The following is a 23,209-nucleotide window of genomic DNA, read 5'->3' on the forward strand; positions in this document are numbered from 1 at the left end:
TGTCTCCGAAAGTCCACTATTAGCTCTTTCGTTTTCTTTATGTTCAAGTCCAGGTTATTGCTATGACACCACCTACTGTAAGCAGCTGTACAACTTCATCCCAGTAAGTGGACTCGTCATCATCACTGATCAGTCCTATTATAGTGGTGTCATCTGCAAACTTAATGATGCGGTTGTTGCTGTGTCTTGCTGTGCAGTCGTGAGTTAATAGGGAGTACAACCTTGGACTCAGACAGCAGCCTTGTGGGGTTCCAGTGCTCAGGGTGAGTGGTGTTGATGTTTTATTGCCTATCCGCACCACCTGTGGTCTCTCGATAAGAAAGTCCAGCAGCCAGTTGCAGACAGAGTTGCACAGACCCAATCCCCTAAGCTTTGTCACCAGTTGACTGGGTATGATGGAATTGAATGCTGAACTTTAGTCCACAAACAGAATTCTCACTTACGAGTTCTTAGTGTCCAGGTGTTCCAAGGCTGTATGCAGAGCCAGGGAGACAGCATCATCCACTGATCTGTTGTTCTGGTAGGCAAACTGCAAGGGGTCCAGGGACTCTGTGATGGAGGAGTTGATGTGTGACAACACCAGCTTCTCCAGGCACTTCATCACCACAGATGTTAATGCTACTGGGCGGTAATCATTCAGGCATGTCACTTTTGCATTTTGGGGGGTTAGAACAATAGTGTTTTTTTTAAAGCAGGTGGGGACCATGGACTGTGACAGGGAGGAGTTAAAGATGTCCGTAAACACTGTGGTCAGCTGGGCTGCACATGTCCTTAGGACGCAAGGTGGTATCCCATCAGGCCCTGCAGCCTTACAGATTTTCACCCTGCTCAGAGTCTTCTGCACGTCCTGCACGTCCTGAGAGTTTCAGAACAAACTCGCCCTGCACACTTGGGGTCTTCTCAGCATTGCCCGTGTTCAAAGCGGACATAGAAATGGTTCAGCTCGTCAGGCAGGGATGCATTGTTCGTGTCAATCTCCTGGCTGGCAGTCCTTGTAGCCTGTGATTGACTGTAATCCCTGCCACAGCCTCCGGGTGTCAGCGCACTGCGTTTCAAGCCGCACTCTGTAGCTCCATTTGGCGCGTTTTATGGCTTCTTCTAATGCATACCGTGATTTCTTGTACAGCTCTTTGTCCCCCGATTTGAACGCGGTGGATCTATCTTTTATTTTATTGCGAATGTCGTTGTTGAACCACGGTTTCTGATTGGGAAATGACCTAATTTTCATTTCTGATACACAAATGTCGGTGCAGTATTTAATATAGCTGGTGACCGTGTCCGTATACTCATTTAAATCTGTGTCGGGAGCTCTGAATGCGACACAGAGCAGTCTATTAACTTGCTTTCCGCCTCCTCAGACCAACAACGCACTGACCTGTTCGCAATGGGGGAGGTCTTCAGCTTCTGTTTGTACTCAGGAAGCAACAGGAGAGCGATGTGGTCCGACTTACCGAAACTCAGTTTGGGAAGTGCTTTGTATGCTCCTTTTATTGGTGTGTAGCAGTGGTCCAAAATATTGCCTCCTCTTGTCGGTACAGTGACATGCTGAATGTATTTTTGCAGTTCTTTCCTCAGATTGCAGTGGTTGAAGTCCCCAACTACAATTGAGATGGCTTCTGGGTGGGAGTTTTCGTGCTTGTTGATAATGTCGTGCAGTTCGCTATGTGCTGCTTCCACGCAGGCTTGAGGTTGAATGTAAACGGTTGTGATAATAGTGGCGGAAAACTCCCTCGGCAAATAAAAGGGTCGACATTTTATGGTCAGGTGTTCTAGATTCAGCGAGCAGGATTTAGAGATTACCTTCACATCGGTGCACCACTTGCTGTTGACCAGGAAGCAAACGCCTCCTCCTTTGTGTTTGCCGGTTGCTTGGTGGTTTCTGTCCATGCGGTAAATGGTGAACCCCTTTGGCTGGATGGCGGTGTCCGGGACGCATGCATTCAGCCAGGTTTCAGTGAAGGCATAAACACAGCACTCCCTCAGGTCCCTTTCCGCGTTGATCCGACAATGTAGCTCACCTATCTTATTGTCCAGTGACTGAACATTAACTAACAAAATAGACGGCAGCGGTGGTCTGTGCGGATGCCTTCGTAGTCGCGCTAGTACGCCGCCTCGTCTCCCCTGGTGTCTGTCCACCTGTTGTTGTTGTTCGCCGCATCTTTGTCCGATCCAGCAGGTGGGGTCCGGTATGTGAAAAAAAAGTTGTTTGATGACATTAAGGAGTCTGTCCTCAGGTTTAAAAGCGTTTGTCTATTATAAGCAATGACAGACATTGAGCGTCCAACACAAAACAAGAGTATTAACGTATAAATAAACATTAAAACAGTCACACAATGAGAGAGCTTTCTGTAAACCGTCGCCATCTTTCCGGCGCCAGAAGTCTTAATCTGGTCTGTGCTTATCAGAACAAACGCCAGCACCAGATTGACACGCCTTCTGGTAATCTTAATCAAGCACCTTCTAATTCCCGCAAATGACAGTGCTTAAACTAATAACTCAATTGCAACCCTCAGTCACCACACACCTCCTGGTTCCCATAATATTAAAGGACTCTATACCTCCATTTCTATGCTCAGTATTGGGTTTCCATCTGTAGCTTCATTATTCTAAATCTTTTGCTTGCGCTTTACTTACTGCTCTTCGAATCTCTGGCTTCCTGACCTTTGCTTTGCTAAAACAACGACTTCGGATTCTCCTTGCCTACATTCTGTCTACCGTCCTCCGCCTCCCTGGCTTCTGACCTTCACTTTGTTTTTGACCACGACATTGGATTCAGCATATTAGTTAAATACATCAGCTTCTCTAATATTTGTATCGTATTCTTGTTCAAATACCGCATAGGGTCCTACTTACATCTTGACTGCAGGTCATTACAATATTTAATTACAGTACCTTTCAGCATTTCCTTAACATTATGTACTCTGCTCTAAAGCAAGCTGTAATGCAAGCATCATCGGTTGAAAAATATGCGGCAAAGTAATGTTTCGGATAAATTTCCTTTACATGTTTTACAAGCCATGAAGAAACTCACCAGCATGGCAGTATGGTGTGTCTCACAGGTCTGTGGCTTTGCTTGGATTTAAATCCAGACTAGGGTGTCTACTGCATGGAGTTTGCATGATCTCCCCATGTCCACATGTGTCCATTTCTCGACGCTCAAATAAGTTGACTGCTGTCTCTGAGTTGACACTGTGTACAGTATATGGATGTGCCCTGTGTTGAACAGGGTGGAGTCCCGCATTGTACCCTAAGCTTCCAGGAGAGGACATGGGCCTCTTTCTAAAAATCAAATAGTTAAAATCATGTTAAATTTATTCAAGTTATGACCATTTAAAAAAAATCATATATTTGGAATATGTGAAAAGCTTTTGCGGTTAGAGTGCAGCATGGTAACAAGTGGTTAGTGCTGAGGCTCTGGGTTCAATTGCTGGGGTGCTACCAGAGTGGAGTTTGCCTGCTTTCCCCATGTTCGCATGGGTTTCCTCCTTCCTTCTTTCCCCCACAGCTCAAAGACATACTGGTGGGTTAATTGGCTTCTGTAGGAGTTGGCCCTGGTGCATGTCTTGTCCGTGTGTGCCCTGTGAGGTACTGGCATCTCCTCCAGTGTGTATCCTGCCCAGTGCCTGTTGCTTGTTGGGATACATCCCAACTCCCTGGTAACTCTTTGATGTTTCACAGAATGGTGTATTTCCAATGTAGTAATAGGTGATCGTATTGCTTCCTAGACAGTAGGTACTACATTAATAAGTAACTCAAACAATAATAATTCAAAACTACAGTACAGCATCTCATTTACACAATTATAGCACCTGAATCACTCTCAATCATATCAATCACTCCTCTTCTCCTTCACTGTTTCAGATCTTGCTGTGTCACTTATTGGGACGTCATTTCAAGTAGGGACCACGAGCCAGACGTTTACATTATATGTGTACTGTGTTATTGTGGAAATGTTGCACAACTGTCCAAGAAAAAAGTAATTTAACTTCAACAAGTTTTGAAATATTTTATTGCCATTCCAGAGTTGTCACATTCACATAACATAAGAAAGTTTTCCTTCGTCATACCGCTGGATTTTAATTTATATAATGGAAGCGGTAACTCACAAGATGTTTCTTATAGCTGAAAGTTGTTATGAGGGAAAGTTCACCTACTACTCTACAAACTCATTGGAATTAGCTGCATGTTCAGTACTTTGAACTATAAGGTGGATAGAAGGATTTATGTTTCTCTGACAAAAGCATGTTAGAGGGGAACATCTGATAACACACTGCCCTTTCACAGCATTTCATTCTTTAAATTGAAGAGGAGAAGCAAAAGGATTTTTAATGGCTTTACTGATCAGAATAAAGCAGATGCTAAACCTGGAATCCTATTTTGTAATTATACTTTCATCAAAGTGCACAGGGAATTTCTCAGCATTACAGCCGATGACAATGTATCTGGAGCTTTTACCCCGCTGTATTCACAAGGGGGCGAGTGGACCCTCCTTGATGCTTACAGGTGAGAACTTGGAAGGGTGAGGTGCTTTGGTGCAGGTCGCCACCCACAGGCGTGCCCCCTTTGTCACAGACTTCTTGAATTTGTTTTTTTGTGGCATCGATGATGAATCTGTTCTTCTCTTTGCAGGGGTTGTTCATGCACCTTTGACTCATCTCAGTGTTGCAGTCTTTGACACTCATGCCTTCTCTATGGTAATGCTGTCTTAAGAACTTCTGATAGGGGGGTCTCATTGGCAGGGGGTGGACAGCGTCCCAACACAGGCACTACAATCACAAACACGAGGAGTAGCAGCAGAGTGGCAATCATCTGGGTCATCATGTTTCTCTATAATCAGAAGGAGGGAGAAAGATTCATGGGCTCCTTTCCACTGAGTTCAGCTCACTTTTACTTTCACTCAGTTTGACAGTGCCATGCTGTTTCTACCAGTATGGAGGAGAGTTTAAATTTCAATGAACATCAGTAAGATTGTGAATAAGAGGCAGCCATCCAGCCCATCTTACTCTGTGAAAAGAATTCTCATGTTTCTGTTCTGAGCTGCAAAGGTACAATGAAATTTTGAAATACTATGATATAATTGATGCAAACAAGTTAAAGCAATAAACTGGGTCTCTGAAGGTGAATTAATTTTACTGTAGTTCCCCCCATGACACTTACAGGGTCTTCACAGGAACCTAATCAGTATCAAAGAATACAATTACTATGGTATTTATGAGCGCTAACAATAACAAAAATGAATAACATTTTTTTAATATAGTGCAATTCTGCTTTCTCTACTAGTCTCAACTAGTCTCTATTTTTGTAATGACTAACAGAACAAATTAATAATAATTGCTTAACTTATATAGCACTTTTCTGGACACTCCACTCAAAGCACTTTACAGGTAATGGGGACTCCCCTCCACCACCACCAATGTGCAGCATCCACCTGGATGATGCGACGGCAGCCATAGTGCGCCAGAACGCACACTACACACCAGCTATCAGTGGGGAGGAGAGCAGAGTAATGAAGCCAATTCATAAATGGGGATTATTAGGAGGCCATGATTGGTAAGGGCCAATAGGAAATTTGGCCAGGACACCAGGGTTACACCCCTACTCTTTTCGAGAAACACCCTGTGATTTTTAATGAGAGTCAGCCTCAGTTTTATGTCTCATCCGAAAGACGGCACCTGTTTACAGTATAGTGTCCCCATCACTATACTGGGGCATTAGGACCCACATGGACCACAGGGTGAGCACCCCCTGCTGGCCCCACTAACACCTCTTCCAGCAGCAACCTTAGTTCTTCCCAGAACGTCTCCCATCCACATACTGACCAGGCTCACACCTGCTTAGCTTCAGTAGGTTGCCAGTTGTGAGTTGCAGGGTGATATGGCTGCTGGCCGACAGCTTGTAGCAAAATACAAGGCCTAGAGTGACCGGACTTCGGAGGATTGGGATCCTATGTGAGGTTCTTCAGAAAGGAAGGTTTGGAGTGGAGATAGTATGCGAAGATGTGGTCAAGTAGAAAAGCAGGGTCCAAAATCCGGGAAGGCGTCTAGGGAGCGCCCGTACCAAATCGGGAGGCGAAACGTAGTCGGAGAGAAGCGTAGAGTCGAATTGCCAGGAATCTAACACTAGTAAATGCGGGTAGGGAACGTACAAGTAAGGAGCTCAGGGAGGAGACCTCAATCGTGAGCAAGGAAAGGAAGACTAGTGAGGGTTTAAATAGTACTGAGAAGATTGGTGTGTGAACGTTTGGGGTGAGAAGAGCTTGTGGGAATGCAGGAGCACATGGATGCTTGAATGCGATTCATGACATAGAGCAGTTTCCTACAGTATTGCTCAGGATTACAAATGGTATATCTACTGTATTTGCATGTTCGTGCATCCTTGTTGTTTGCTGGTAAGAAGTTACTTAACATTTGCCATCATGCTGCCCCTTAATTCATTCAAGGACATATGAAATAGAACAAACCCTTTCTCTCAGATGTACAGGAACATCCAGGATTAGAGAGTCTTCAGACATCTTTAGAGTTTGACTGGTTCCGTACTGTAGTCCTGAAGAATGGCAGGGTTAGGGTTAGAGTTAGGCTGTCAGTCTTGTGTACTGACCTCTTCAAGCCTGTTGTACTCAATAATGGGGGACCAATGGAGAGGGCAGGGAGAGGCCTCCAAAGTTTCAGGAGGCAAAGGTTAAAGCCAATAAAAGAACAAATATAGGCCCTGGGTTCAGAGAGTAAACAGGATAGCAGCCCTACAAAAACAGGTCAAGCAGCTTCTTTTACAGTCGGACAAGGGTACTCTGAGGCTGTGGGTGAAGAGCTGCTGACAGCAACAGACAAGTGCAGGAAAAATAGTCCCTCTGTATTCCTGCAGCAGGTTCTTGCAGGACAAGGCTGAACAACTTTTCCTGACATTTGGAATGCTAGAGCTTTGGCAAAGTTCAGTTTCAGTGTGTAGGCTCCCCCAAGCACACTAACACACTAAAAGATAGGGTAGTTTTAGCTATTCCTCAGTTATTAGCAATTAATTAACTGAATTTACTCATGGAGATCAGATGATTCTCTGATGATTAAGATGATTGTCTTATTAATCTCAAAAAGCAAAGCTAAAGAAGATCTGATGGAGCATACAATAGCTTTTAAGAAAAAAAGTGAATGATTATATAAATAAAAAACTTTAAAGACAAAACAATATACTGTACAGAATTGCCTATGAGAATAAAAAAGAAAACCACATTGGTTTTGGAAAAAGGTGGAAAAGTTGACTACTTTGAAGTACAATGAGCATCTATTGTTTTGAGGAGATGCACAGAATATTTACCCAATAGCAGACATCCTAACAACTTTATATGGTCTCAACTAGTTTGCATACATTTTGATCAAAATTCAAGTGATTTAACTACATATTTCTCTTGGTATTTAAATATATAGAAAATATGCATTTAAATGAGCATGGTTGAGTTTAAAACATGATCAATAAAGAAATATTGTATGGAGGACAACACAGAGACACACTACAAAAACAGAGGATACTTACAAGCTAAATATATTGCAGGTGAGGAAAGAGAAATGTCTGCAGCTCAGTATGTTTGAGGAGGAATCATTACCTTATATGCATCTTGAGGAGTAAGTGTTTATAAGATGAGATAAGACCACTTTATTGGCCATATACAATTTCTTGCATCATCAATGTCTTTTCACATACCCCAGCTTGCTCTCCATGAGACACACAGACAGGGAGAGAAGCTGGGGGGTGGAGCACAGGGTCAGACATTTATACAGTGCCCCTGGAGCAGTTGGGGGTTAAGGGCCTTGCTCAGGGGCCCATCAGAGTAGGATTCCTCTGCCAGCTACAGGATTTGAACTGGCAACCTCCCAGCCCCAGGCACAAATCCTTAGCCATAGAGCCACCACACTGCCTCATTTATAGTTGGAAACTGGATGCCAGACGGTAAGATGTGCCAGTAGATCTCGGAAGAGACAGGGATCATGTATCTTTCAGTGCAGGGAAGACTGTCCATGGATGGGTGAGCCTGACTGAGTGTGCCAGGGGATCCAGGGAATGAGAGGAGAGAGTTATATTTTATAAGGGAGAAGAGAAATGGAGAACTCGAGAGTTTGTGAGGAATTAGTCTGCTCCACTTCTCTTAGTGCAATAAGAGGAGTTCCATTTGAGAAAAGGAGCTGAAGATATTTTGGAAACTAATACCTATGTGAAGGACTGTTTTTTGCAAATGATCAGGCTTCTCCGAAAGGGGACCACCGGCCCTGAGGGGTTCCACAAGCCAACTTTGACAGGTCACCGAAACGTGCCAAGAATCTTATTGTATGCTGGATCAGGGCTACAGTCGGTGGCTGAGGGGTTGGCCGTCATCACTGTGATTAATACAATATTAGCGGATACACAGTGCTCTGGACAAACAGAAAAGCAGAGGGTGTAGTTTCATTCTTTGAAAAGAATATTCAGGATTAGGGATGTAGCCTAGAGGAATCTATAGTTGCATAATCTGTTAGAACTGATCTACAGAATAAAAATATTCCAAATGCATTTAAACACTTTTCAGCATTTCCTCAACTGTACAGCGGCAGCTAATGCAAGTTTCATTGCGTGAAGAATCAGTGACAAAGCAGATTTTGACAGCCATGATGAGACCAGAGGCAGTATGCACAGTACGTCTCTCAGCCCCAGGGTTTTTTGCAGATTTAAATCCAGCCAAGGGTGCCTTCTGTGTGCAGTTTGCATGATCTCCCAATGTCCATCTTTCTATTGTTCTGTCTCAGTGCTCTGGCTTCCTTTCACAACTCACAGATATGGTGGTTATGGTGATTGCTGTCCTTAAATTGTCATTGTTTATGTGTGTGCCCTGTGTTGGAAATGCAGGGTGCGGTCTCCCATTGTGCCCCTAAGCTTCCAGAATAGGAAGATGCTTCCCAGAAAGCATCTGAGAGAGAGGACAATAAACACCCTGGACAATTTGATTTTTCACAGAATCACAGAATGGTTTATTTCTGTAACGGGAGTTGGCAATTTGCAACAATGTGATAGTATAATTATTGTTATGTATTCTATGATATGCTAGTATTTCTAGACAGTACAGTAGGTAGTACATTAAAGAATAATTCAAACAATCATATTTTAAAAAAGCACTGCCCTAGCACCTCAATTTTTCATTGTATCTTCAATCACTCCTCTCACCCTCCAAAATTATTGTCTTATCCACAGTCTCAACTAGAAATAATTTTGAGCTCAATGTAGATGGAAACCAGTATGATCCCTTGTGCCCAACACATTCAAACCCAGCTGTTTTGGGTCTTGCTGTGTCACTTGCTGGGATCCACTGAGGTTCATTATTTTAAGTAGAGAGCACAAGCCAGTTATTTTTTAACAATTTGAGAGCTTTTGCATTAATATAAGAAAGTCTTCCTTCATCATAACATTGATTTTCAATTCTTAAAAAGTGATTGGTAACTCCAAAGATGTCTCTTCTACCTGATAGTTGTTTAGAGGGAATGATCCACCCACTACTCTACAAACGCATTGGAGCCGACTGCATATACAATATTTTAAACTATATGGTGTCAAGAAGGATTTATGTTTCTCTGACGAAAGCATGTTAGAGGGGAACATCGGGTTATACACTGCCCCTTCACAGAGCTGCATACATTAAATCACCTAAATACAATGGAAGGAGAAGGTTAGGGATTTTTAAATGGCTTTACTGATCAGAATAAAGCAGACAACAGGCTAACCCGGAATCCTATTCTGGAATAATACCCTCCTCAAAGTGCACAGGGAATTTATCTGCATCACAGCCGATGACAATGTATCTGGTGCTTTTGGACCCCTTGTATTGACAAGGGGGGCGACTGGACCCCCCTGAGTGCTTGCAGGTGACAACTTGGAAAGGTTGTGTGCTTTGGCGCAGGTTGCCCTCACCCAGGGGCGTGCCCGCTTTGTCACAGACATCTTGAATCTGGTTTGTTGTGGCATCGAGGATGAAGCTGTTCATCTCCTTGCAGGGCTTATTCAAGCACCGTTGACTCATTGCAGTGTTGCAGTCTTTGACACTCATGCCTCCTCTATGGTAATGCTGTCTTAAGAACTTCTGATAGCGTATCTCATTATCAGGGGGTGGACAGCGTCCCAACACAGGCACTGCAATCATTACCACAAGGAAGAGCAGCAGAATGGCCATCGTCTGGGTCATCATGTTTCTCTATAATCAGAAGGAGGCAGAAAAATTCATAAACTCTATGAATTTCCATTACGTTTATTGTTTGACAGTGCTCTACTCTGCTGTTTCATACAGAAGCTTATTAGTGCCATGACCAGCAATAACAGTAACACTAAGCCAACTGTAGGTATAACTCTTGCTGTCATTTTAAATGTATTCTGGTCAATGTTTGTGGAGTAGGCAAAATCCACAGTACAGTATGTACAGTACACGTTTCTGAAGTTTCACATGAAGAATAACATGCCTTTGTAAAGCCGTGTCATTTCTGCTTTTCACATAAATGTTGAAAACGACACACATTTGGGAATGCTCACCCAGGAATGCTCACTGACCGGGTGTTCTGCTTCATGCATACAAAAGACAGTACATGTGGTCCTTTAGACTTATTAACTGGCACAAAGAGAAGTGTGATGATATTCTTCTATTGTTAAGGTCAATGCTAGATTGTATGGGACAGTATTATTGCATGTATATTACAAGATATTAATATAAGGCAATATTGTTCACAAATAAATTATCATTTTTCTAGTTTACAAGCAATATAACCTCCCTGAAATGCAAAACTATTTATTTTTCTCTGTGGCACAGATAAGGTTCTGTACTATTAAACTCTCCACCTGTATGGTGGAGAGTTTAAATTTCAATAAACATCAGAAAGTTTGCGTAAAAGAGGAGTTCATCATGCTTATCTTTCTCTTTTTTCTGAGCTGCAAAAATAGTGTGATATATTCAGTATCAAAACAATTCCAAGGTTAAAACAATATAGCAGGTCTGGGAAGGTGTATTCTACTATAGTCCTTCAAGGCCTATACTACAAGACTTTAAAGGTTCATCACAGGAACAGAACAGTATAAAAGTTTATATATATTAAGCTATTTATGAGAGATAACAATACCATATATTTTTTTATTTAGGGTAATTTTTCTTACTTCTTAGTGTGTAGTGTGCTCTCTGAAGGCACCAGTTTTGTAGGGTTTGGGCATTTACTGGGACAATTATTAATTGTAGCAGTAAATCACAAAATTGATTCTTTTGATGGCTTTAGAATCCAACCATGCGATATAACTCAAACAACGCACACACACAGGTACTAATACACTAGGATACATTTATTAATACATAGAATATGCATATAAACCTAACAGATCTTATCGAGAGGGTTATCAGAATACAAAAGGTATATATTCAGTCAGTTACAAAGAGTTACATATATCAAGAGGACATACGTTCAGTATATCATTCATTTAGACCGTTTCGTAAATGAACTTGGTTATAACTTCTACATTAGATACTCAAAACAAGTACATAACTCTTAGGAATTAAATTGATATCAACTGGTTGGGATAACAATTGAATTCTCGAGCAGTAATGCATTGAAGTTGAATACTCATCCAATCTCTGGGGATTCAGATCTCCTGCTGGCACAAAGAAACAGTTGCAGGCTGTTGCTGTCCAATCCACGCTCTCTGGCTAGGTGCCAGGCTGTGCTGTGCTGTGCGGCTTGCGACGGTGTGCTGCTGATGCTCACTGACCGGCTAGTTAGTGTTGGCTTTAACTAGCACAGTTTGTGCACAGGAGAAAAGATGACTGTGGGTCCCAGCAGGTCAGGAAGAAGACCGGTTCGTTCCTGATGAAGAGCTAGTTCTGAATAGTGATTCAGCTGTCCACAGTTCTGACCTGTTCACGAGGCTTGCTGCTGGTGCTAACCTCGGGTGGATCCTCTGGTTACTCTCTGGCAACCTCCGCTCTAGACTCTTAGAACAAAGGAAAGTTCTGGCACTCGGACACACTGGCCGTTCCGTGGTTGTCCGGGCTGAGTCTCAGGATGGTCAGGAGGCGCGCTGCGAGAATGTCCTGCCCTTGGGAGCCTTCTGCTCCTGGGCTGTCCTGCCCTGGAATTCTCCTTTGAATTCCCTTTAGAATAGTCTACAGAATTCTCCTGGAGCTCTGTCTTGCCTGTTTTTACCTTGAGGAACTTCAGCTCATTCATTGGCTGAAAGTTCCATGGGCATCAGAGTCCCACGTGGGTTACTCGGCCCTACCAGTCCCTGATTGTTTGATCAAGGTGAGATATGAGTCATTTACTCCTGACACTTACGAATGCAGTCCAGATGTCCATCTGGCACTCCCTAGACAGATAGGCGCCAATGGATGACCATTGATCATGATAGCCAGGCTTAGCTAAGTGCATCCCCCTTTGGAAGCTGTCCCTTATCAAAGGAAAACATCTTTAAATCAGCCTGCATGAATAGTTTCTCTGTGGCTGCACCACAGGGATGAACAGAGAGATGAGGCCTCATTTGAGAAAGCACAGAAACACTTAATTCTGTCTTATTAATAAGCCTCGCCGCTACAAGTGTCATTAATTATTTTTAGGTAATGACCCTATAAGTTATTTTTTATCCTGATTGCCTTCAACATTCACACCATGGCTGCCAATAACCACAATTTCTATTGTGAAAAATTGTTTTTATTCGTACAATGTTAAGCCTGAATCCAGTGGAAAGGGAATGATTACAGAATAGTTGCATAATCAACATAGCTGTACAGTAAATCCTGGGTTGTGTCATTTAGCTAGTTCAGCAGGGCTCCACTGGGAGCTGAGTTTTGGGTTATTCTGCCAGAACTCACTCAGCATTCAATGAAAGAGTAACTTCTAATATGTACAGGGCTCCTGCAGGTGAAGATTGAGGGACACACTTCTGCTCCAGTCAATGTTAACCCTCTCCATAGAGTTTGGAGCACGCACAAGCACAAACATGAATAGCAATGAATGATATCCATGTCAGAGGTGCATTCCTGCCAACATTCGTCCTCTATGTAGTATAGATGTTGTTGCATAAAGGCATAAAGATTTGTTTTGTCTTCCTCTAAATGTTCAAAACTGAAAACTGAGACAAGGTGTTACGATCCCTGCCTCCCGGCAACGGAGGAGGCAGAAGTAGGCGTAGCCCCTATCCATCAGTTCACCTATCAGTTTTCCCGTTCACCACCACACCCCCGTCTCATCCTACTTAAACACCTGTCCTTCCCTACCTCGTTGCTCAGTATTGGTTTTCCCTTTCGAGCTTCCTGGTTGCGCTACTTCTACTCTGTGTTCGTCTTGGCTTTCGGTTTGCGGTTTTTCCCTTTGGACTTCGGCTTTTCGGATCTCGGCTTGGATTGGTTACTTTCGCTCTGTTTTGGATTACTGGCTACCCCTGGATTCTCGGATTGCTCTACGGACTACGACTTCGGATCTCGCTTCGGCTTCGGTACTCGTTCCCTTTCGGATATCTGGCTTCCCCTGGACTCTCGGCTCGTTCCTACGATTACGGTTTGCTTTCGGATAACGACTTGGTTTTGTTCGCTCCTGCAAGTGGGTTCACTCACTGGTTCGGTCCCTATTACCGAACCCATAACACAAGGGAGGACAGGCAAAAGAGTGAGTTTCCTCAATTGGATAAAATAGTTGGATGGTTGGTGTTTATGTTAGGGTTCTCAGAACATACACAGTAAGGGGGGTTTGGGAGGTTTTACCTTACAAATAAATTGTACTGTAGCTGTATTTATGCGTTTGCTCTGGCAAAAAAAGACATATACAGTAGTAAGAGAGCAAATGTCGAGCAAATGGCAGAACCACATTTCCCAGAGAGCAATATGGGACAACCTGTCATCTTCCATCACCTGACCAATGGGTGTAAGACAATTAGTCTGGTAACAGTTTAAACACAGGAAGTGGGTCCAGGTTTCTATTGGCCTCTGCTGTCTTGAAAGAGAACAGAGCCTCTGAAATGCTCCCATCCTGAGGGAAAAACTAACTGAAGAGCCCATGGACATTTTTGGAAAAGAGGTTTTTGGATCTGAGAGTTTTGTTTTTTTGAGGCTGGTGAGCAACTTACAGTAGTTGCCTGATTGTGTATTGAGAGAGTACAGATAATTGTCTTTTACAACTAAGGGAAACTTAGTTTTTAATTGCATTTTTTCTCACTGTATTAATAAAAGAGCCTTGTTTTACCTTTATGGTTGTTTTTGCATCCTGGAGACCCACCTGTTTTAAAGATCCGAGCTATCATGCTCCCTATTGTGTCACATACAGTATGAAGTAACACCTCACCATGGCCAGGTGTATTATTAAGATGACTACTAAATTAATTATTCTACTGTTTGTGACATGAAACACTAATTGAAAAATTAGGATTCTCCAAGTAATATCGGGTTGTCTGGTTGTGTGATACCACAGAGCATTCTTGAAAAAAACAGGAGTATGTGGCATAAGCACAGTACATTTTAATCTGTTACCTGTGTTTTGGCCTTATTTTTTTAAGGTACCAGTTTTACTGTAAACCTGAAGAACTGAAGGGTTAGGGTTAGGGTTGGGCTGTCAGTCTTGTGTACTGGCCTCTTCAAGCCTGTTGTGCTAATTAATGGGTGACCAATGGAGAGGAAAGGGAGAGGCTTCCAAAGTTTCAGGAGGCAAAGGTTAAAGCCAATAAAAGAATATATATATATACTGTAGGCCCTGGGTTCAGAGAGCAAACAGAATAGCAGCCCTACAGAAACAGGTCAAGCAACTTGTTTTACAGTCGGACAAAGGTACTTGTGGGTGAAGAGCTGCTGACAGCAACAGACAAGTGCAGGAAAAATAGTCCATCTGTATTCCTGCAGCAAGTTCTTGCAGGACAAGGCTGAACATCTTTTCCTGACATCTGGAATGCTAGAGCTTGGGCAAAGTTCAGCTTCAGTGTGTAGGCTCCCCCAATCACACTTACACACTAACGGATAGGGTAGTTTGAGCTATTCTTCAGTTATTAGCAATTAATTAACTGTGATGAATTTACTCATGGAGATCAGGTGATTCTCTCATTTATTAGGCAGGATTTTCTTATTAATCTCAAAAGGCATTTTGCTAAAGATCTAATGGAGCATACAGAAGCTTTTAAGAAAAAAGTGAATTACTTTGGAAATAAAAACTGGAAAGATAAAACTATATACTGTTTAGCATTGCCTATGAGAATTAAAAAGAAAACCACATTGGTTTTGAGAAAAGATAGAAAGATAGGAAGCTGATTCCAAAAGCACTGAGTGTGTATTATTTTATATTTTGAGAAGATGCAGATGAACTGTATTCAATAGCAGACAACCTTGCAAGCTTATATGGCCTCAACTAGTTTGCATACATTTTGATCAAAATTCCAAGTGTATGATTCATCTATATATATTTCACTTGGTATTAAAAGATGAATGAAATATGTATTTAGGCGAGCATGCAAAGGAACAGCTGTGGACCCTTCTTCGGGTGTGAAGGCTCCACAGCCAAAACGTTGTTTCCTTTCTCCTCTTTTCAGCATGGAATAAACCTTTACTTGTTCCTTTTCAGCCTACACATACTGACACAGCTCCTTGAACTACTTTAGGTGAGCATGTCTGAATTTAAAACAAAAAGATCAATAAACAAAAATTATATGGAGCACGACAGAAGAAAAAAGAATAAATATACAGTACAAACAGAGTACTTACAGTCTAAATGTATTGCAGGTGAGAAATATTTGCAGCTCAGTAGGTTTGAGGAGGGAGGACTATGGAAGGAACTTTCTTGTGTTTGTAACAGAAACTTTTCTCTTGTTACTCTCCAGGATTTGGCACAGATGGCTCTTTAAATATTTGATTAGCTGATAGCCCATTCAGATCAATATTACACTGATCTCATGAAAGTTTCTTTCAGAAATATGCAAACAAAAGTACTAAACTAAAGTGCATTCAAGATAATGTTGGGAAACATCTAGACAAAGGAAAATTCATCAACATCTGAAGACATGTCTGCAGACAAAATCCAGTATTAATTAATATTTCATGAGAACAAGCAGGAGTGCTCCAGGTACCTGAAGCTTTAGTGTAAAGAACTGCAACAGACCCTCCATGTGGCGCAACTGCAAATTACACAAGGTTCAATTCCAGGACTGCAGGTGCAATTCCAGACCTGGGGTGCTATCTGCATGGAGTTTGCATGCGCTTCCCGTGTTTACATGAGTTTCCTCCACATGCTACACTTTTCTGCCGCAATCCAAAAACATACTAGCAGGTTAATTGGCTTCAAGGAAAACTGGCCCTGGTGTGAGTATGTTTGTGTCTGTATCTGCTCTGTGATGGACTGGCGTCCCATCCTTTGCTGGGTTTGGCTCCGACTCACCCTGACCATGAATTGGATGAAGCAGTTGGAAAATGGATGGATAAATATCCCACTTTCCAATCTCTCAATGTCCTAGAACTCTGAACCCAGTTGACATCCCTACACAGTATTGCAGCTATGAACAAAGAATTTGTAAAAGTTGCTGTGATTCCAGATTTTAATCAGTCCCAACTTGAGTCTAAACTATAAGAAACAGATACATAATATGCTTCATGTATTTATTTATTTATTTATTTATTACATTTTGTGTGCTTTCCAGTGTAAAATATTTTTAGAGGTGGAGAAAACAGAACAATTTATAATGGAGCTTTCCATTAAACTTTGAGACCCTGGGATTTTGCAGAGGACCAGACTTCATGACCATCTCTTTCAACAATCAAGGTGCCGTCGTTTCTCAGCTGAAGCACGCAGTCTTTGAAGCTGTTGATGTCGGTGTAGGTGCCTGTGTGCCACATGGCTTTACCATCAGTCTTGTAGGCCACCAAGTTCGAGTCACTCTGCATAATCAGATGATCAGCATTGTGTAACCCATCAGTGTTACTGGCCCAGACTGGCTTCCAGCCATACACCACAAAGTTCCCATCATCCTTGAAAAGTTCACAACATAAAGAAGTTACAGTTTTCTCAATTGTAAACCTGAAACTTAAAAAAGCAAAATAACTATCAGTTCAGAAAATGGGGCTCACATAAATTGAAAACAGTAGTAAAATGCAATATATGGAAGAAGCAGCTCAAACTGCAGGTAGAAACACATTACCAGAGCTTCTGGAGGCGGATAAGAAGTTGTCAACGACAATAATTGCAGTTACAGTAACTGTATAACCAGTATAGTCTGATTCACTCTGCTGCAGTATGAACTAAATTAGGGACTAAAGTTGGTGATAATTCAGAGTCTGTGCTGAATTTAGTTTTCACATGGGAAAGAGTTCAAGGAATTTACAGTGAGTAATAAAACAGCTGTAGTATTTGAGTATCATTCCTATGAAATAAAAGGCCAAAACAAAAAATAGCTTATTTTTTCACATGAAGCTCTTTCTTAATCTTTAGATAATATCTTAAAATGTCATGGACAATTTCATTCTTGATATGGACTTGGTGAATGTTTTAAATAGAAGTATAAAAATGAAAGATTCATACTGCATGTAAGGAAGCAAATGACAAATCATGCAATTCCTGGTTTAATTTATGATCTTTGCTTAATTTGATTTGTGAAATAGGAGTCACTTACCTGAAATATAGCTTTGAAATTGCCGTTTTCTGAAAGCAGATAATCTCCTTTTCTCAGCTGTTCATCTTTCCCCAACTGATGCGAAAGTTCACACCTGGAACACACCGTTTAACAAGCTAAATATAATTGTCTAAGTAAGACACGCACAATTTGTGTAAATTTGTCCTCCGTGTCAATCCGACATTAATCTCCACCTTATCTTCTCATACTTAATGTGATACGAGTACTACACTAGCAAGCTTGTGATGTGAATTTCTCTATGATCACGGGTTCGAGCCTCGGTCATGTGAGTAGGATTCCTCAAGCAGTGACTCATAAATGGTTGAGCACTGCGGTGAGGATGCTGGTCAGGATGCTTGGCTCTCAGCGACACAGTGACGTCTGTGACCTCCAAGGTGCTTGCAGATGCAGTATGTAGTTTTGAAAGTGAAGGATGCATCTCTTCTCCAGTTGACACTCAATTTGGGGAATTCTGGAGTAAACAATTTCAATAACATTTTAAACAGGTAGATGAGGACTTGAAGTGATTCTCCCAATTCTCTTCATACACACCTAATTCCTAAAAGTCTCCCCTCCTGCTAGTCAGTCAACCAAATTTCTTTTGCCGGTTTAGTCCTGACTTCATAGGTATGATTCTAAGGAAAAGGCATTTGAAATTAATTCTTCCTTACATTTTGTATTTTGTAATTTAATCAAATTCTACATTGTTAAATATATTTTTTAGCAGATTAAACAAAAATATTTTCTTGCACATACCATGCTACCAACAGTAATGTAGAAAGTATAATTATATAATAATAATAATAATTGCTTACACGTATATAGCACTTTTCTGCACACTCCACTCAAAGAGCTTTTACAGGTAATGGGGACTCCCCTCCACCACCACCAATGTGCAGCATCCACCTGGATGATGCGACGGCAGCCATAGTGCGCCAGAACGCTCACCACACATCAGCTATCAGTGGGGAGGAGAGCAGAGTAATGAAGCCAATTCATAGAGGGGGATTATTAGGAGGCCATGATTTGGTAAGGGCAATGGGAAATTTGGCCAGGACGCCAGGGTTACACCCCTACTCTTTTTGAGAAATGCCCTGGGATTTTAAATGACCACAGAGAGTCAGTATCATGAAAGCGTTCTTTCTGGACCCTATGCGGACGACACAATCTGGGGTTGAATGAGAATACAAGGGAAAAAAAGGCATGCAGGAAGCGGGGAAGAAAACAGGGGGGCGTGTCCATGAAGTGCTGGTGGTTGGGGGAGGTGTGTTCGAGGCAAAATCCAATGTGAAATCGAGGAAAAGCAAAAGGTCCAAAGCCGGGCGGTCCATCCGAGACTGACAGTTAAAAACTGGAACTGGGTCGGAACCGGCAGGGGAACAAGAACAGAAACTTAAAAACATAACGGAGCCAGGCTATTACAGGTCTCAGGCTTGCACAAGCCCCGAACTGAGTGGGCGTCTGGCTTTTAAAGGGGGCTGGAAGGAGGCTGGAACGAGGGGCAGGTGCACAAAATCAGGTCCGAAGTGAAAGAGCTGGAGCGCCCTTAAGGAGGAGGGACTACAATTGTGACAGTCAGGACCTCGGTTTTACATCTCATCCGAAGGACAATTATATCACATTTATCATGTTTCAGTTGTAATAAATGTAATAAATCCCAAGGGTTTAGGTGTTTTGGAACAAATAAATGTGTATTCTGTCAACATACAGTATCTCTATATGAAGTCCTTTGCTGCAGCAGTTAAATTAAGTGAATCAAGTTAGATTAAGTAAATTAAATTTCAGTAAAAGTTACAAAGAAAAATCCAAAACTAATATATCTTGAAGTAGTTCAGGTGGGTAGCTGTGTCAGCATGTGTAGGCTGCAAAGGAACAAGGTTTATTCCATGCTGAAAAGAGAAGAAAGAAAACACAATGTGTTTCTGATCCCACAAGCCTTCATCCCCTCTGCTATAGTGATTGTACAGTATCTAAAATGTCATTAGATCTTCACTGAAGTCTTAATAAAACATTAACATAACTAAATGTATGTGTGAGGATGAAAGAAGTGGCTTTGTTTGCAGACTTCCTATTAGAGAGAAAATGAAACACACTTGGCCTAATTAGATAATTGGCATCCAGTGGGAGTGAGATTCCACATGAAGACAAGAGCAGATCTGATTGGCTTTGTGTGTAATTGGGCACACAGAGCTTGGAAGTGGTAAAGGGCAACCAGTCCTTATCCAGGCTCCTACACTGACTGCTCAGAAGTGAATGTAGAGCAATAGGGCAGATGAAATTCCACAGGCTGCTATGCTTTAACACCAGCAGAGAGATGATGATTAGTGTACAAAAGATACAGAGTGTTTTGCATCTCAGAGTCACTCGGGGAGAAAATTCTAGTATTTAGTTTAAAATGTTCCAGTGTCGTTATGGAAGGTGATTAGTACTGATTAAAGCTTTAAGCCAGATTAAGTGCTCTAGGTTAAATAAGTTTGTGATTAGTATAATAGAGAAAATGAGTATTTGAGAGGAGGCCTGGTGGGGGAGTTCCTAAAATTGACTGATGGAAGAGTGTATCTGAAGAGGAATTACTGTGACTGTGCTGCTGAAATCTCCGTGAGAAGCACGACGGAACAGTGGACTGTGCAGGATTTTCCGAAAAGGGAATAAATTGGAGTGTGGAGGATTTTCATCTGCCAGACTCAGTGACTGTCCACTCAAAAGTGTACATTTTTAGGCGACACGCTGACTGTGAGCTGTAATAAGTGGTTCAGTGTGCTGGCATTACAAATGTTTCATGTAAACCTATAACCTCGTCCCAAATGTCTGCCTCAATTCAATAGTTCTGTCAAATTCTAACTGTGATGAAATGTGACAACGGATATAAAAGGACAGCATAGAGTTTTTTTAGTGCTTCATTCTAATTTCTCTGGCTGAGGAAATCACACTGGATGAAAGTCCCTCAAAATACCGATCCAGCTTTCTTCCATTACGGAACTAAAGTAATTGTGATTGAGTTGGGTTGGTAATAGAATGTGTCAGAGGAGCACAAATGAAGTACAGTAAGAAGTGAATAAGGAAGGTGATGGAATAGAAGTTAGCAAATAAGCCCTTGGTTGGGTAGCCTGAGGTGAACTGTACTGAAGCATAAGCAGGATAGAAATGGGTACCGAGTTACTGCTTTCTGAAGTTTGTTATCACTGAATGGTTAAGTGCTGAAACAAGAAGAAATATCAGCTATATTCAGAGGTAGACATGGCACCATTTGGGTGCCTATGGAGGCAGGGTAAAGTGGGAGACAAAAGCAAAGCATTCTAGATGAATTGAACTCAAAAAAACATTTTTTAAGATGGTTTAATATAGAGTATATGCACAAAATATCCTGAAACAAAAGCTGATATTCTGTACTTTTGGCTGCTTTTTCGTTTTATCTGAAATACAAATCTTAACAGTAAAATTATCAAAAATGATCAATTTCCTTCTACTGTCCCAAAAATCTCCATGTAGTTAAGCTTATAATTACTTTTTTGTTGAAGGTATTTCAAAATGTTTAATCTATCAAAAGTATTTGTAATTGACATCGTGATACAGCTTCAATAAAATATTTTGTATTGGAATGCACTTACTGAACACATTTTCCTGATATAGGTACCACAGTCATGATCAGAAGTAACAGCATCAGCGCAGCCATCTTCTGGGTCATCTTGTTTCTGTACAATCAGAGGAAGAAAGAAAGGTTCATACTGTATACGAATGTACAAACTGCCATCTTCAGCAGACAAAGTGTTGGAAATTCAAATTTACATGTGTGAATGCAGTATTAATAGCTGGGTTACAAGGAAGAAACATCTTCAGGGGACAAACCACAGGAAGAGGCAAATATAACTTTTACATTTAAATAACACTTGTAATGTCTTATAGGCAGATTAAACGAAAACTGAGCTTTTTGGACATGATCATCAGTGTTATGTTTGATGGAAAAAAAGGTGAAGCTCAAGATGAAATGTTCATGCCCACTGTGAAATATTGCGGGGGTCTATTATGTTTTAAGATCTGAGTTTGTACTGACTCAAGCATTTTATTTAAAAGCTGTTCGCTAACGCTACAGTACCTTCAATAACTAATAATAAATAAGAACATCTGGTTGAGCATCCCACATGACAGAAGTAACAATATACCTTCTGGTCTCGTACTTTTTTCTTAATCAGTAATTCTAAAGGCGTACTAAGTAAATAAAGTAATACATATTCACTGTTTCACAATTCAGGGTTTAAAGTTTACACACCTGATATTCATCCATTAATATTTTTGTAATAATATCCTTGCAAGATTGTTTTTTGCATGTGTAGATATTTGTACAGTATTTGTACAGAAAAAAATAATAACAGTAATAGAGAATTATTCCAAAATGCAACAAAAGAAAATTTGTATTGTGTTGACGTGTTGTATAAAACTGAATACAATTACAAAGCATCGTGGAAATGGTTAGATTGAAAATGGTTAGGTTGTGAATTGCTAACTTTTCTTCAGACGTTTCAATATGTAGCCTGATATTATGTTGCTGAACTATTGTACTATGAAGTACAATCATCTCTGATTTAGATGCTCTGCGGCTGTTAAAGAACTTAAATAAATGTCAGCATAACTAATCAGCTCATCTCAGAGCATCTGAGTCTTTGCAAACAGAACCAATCTTTGAAAAGGCATAGGAAATGGTTTTATAGTGAAGGAATTGAATTCTCTGCCTTGTTGACCTCACAGTAATATACTGTAGCTCTTCTGTAGAGCAATCAAATGATCAATGAAGTAACACTGTATGGATTACAACATAAAAGAAAAGACTCACACGTACACATAGAAACACAGAGTACTTACAGCCTAAATGTATTGCAGGCGATGAAATAAAATAATGAGGTGGAATCATTACTATATATAAGCAGTGAGGAGGAAAGGGATATGAAAGGGGATTTTGTGTTTTTTACACTTAGGTGTTCCTCTTTCTTAGTGTACATACTCTGGAACAGTTAGTTCTTTAAATATTTGATTAGTTGATAGCTCATTCAGAGCCACACCAATAGGTTAACATATGAGCAGTATTATAGAGTAAATGATAAAAAGAGACAGATGCATTAAAAATAATTAGAAGAAAATCAAAGGAAAAAAATAGTAAGGCTACAAGTGATAAAGAAAGGGGTATGGAATTGAGCACTAAAATATATGAACAAAAAAAGTTTACAATTACAAGCAAAAGTACAGCTGTAGTAAATAAAATATATCCAGCATAATGTAAGAAAACATGTAAATGGATAAGACAGAAAAATGTAAAATTCTCAATTTTATGGGCTTCCCTTCCCATTTACTTTCTCTGCATTTGAGGTTGACAGTCCAGCCCACTGCACCTGTGTCCCCCCACCCTGAGGCCAAGGGTGGCTTTGAAAGTTTCAGAGTTCAGTGTAAAACAGGGTGCTTAAGGTCACCAGTTTGTGTCACTCCACAAAGGGGGCTTGCATGGAAATGAAGAATCCTACTGGGTTTGCAGAAAGCATATAAGTGATACAGCAAACAAGTTTTTGTGAACTTTTTATAATAATAATAATTGCTTACGCTT

The 23,209-nt window shown here is 41.1% G+C and overlaps 1 protein-coding gene across 1 annotated transcript; it reads right to left on the bottom strand.

Annotated features, from left to right (window-relative positions):
- Window positions 1–16,600: 16,600 nt before the first annotated feature.
- LOC148647079 (B-type lectin plumieribetin-like) lies at window positions 16,601–22,559 on the bottom strand. The gene is made up of 4 exons (XM_088608809.1): window positions 22,477–22,559; window positions 21,228–21,311; window positions 17,620–17,713; window positions 16,601–16,978 (listed from the first exon to the last, which is right to left on the bottom strand). The coding sequence occupies exons 2-4, from the start codon at window positions 21,302–21,304 to the stop codon at window positions 16,706–16,708; spliced, it is 444 nt and encodes a 147-aa protein (XP_088464935.1). The 5' UTR covers window positions 21,305–21,311; window positions 22,477–22,559; the 3' UTR covers window positions 16,601–16,705.
- Window positions 22,560–23,209: the final 650 nt, after the last annotated feature.

This window comes from Lepisosteus platostomus, chromosome 16 (genome assembly GCF_059453375.1).
Source record: "Lepisosteus platostomus isolate fLepPlt1 chromosome 16, fLepPlt1.hap1, whole genome shotgun sequence".
Taxonomy (NCBI): Eukaryota; Metazoa; Chordata; class Actinopteri; order Semionotiformes; family Lepisosteidae; genus Lepisosteus; species Lepisosteus platostomus.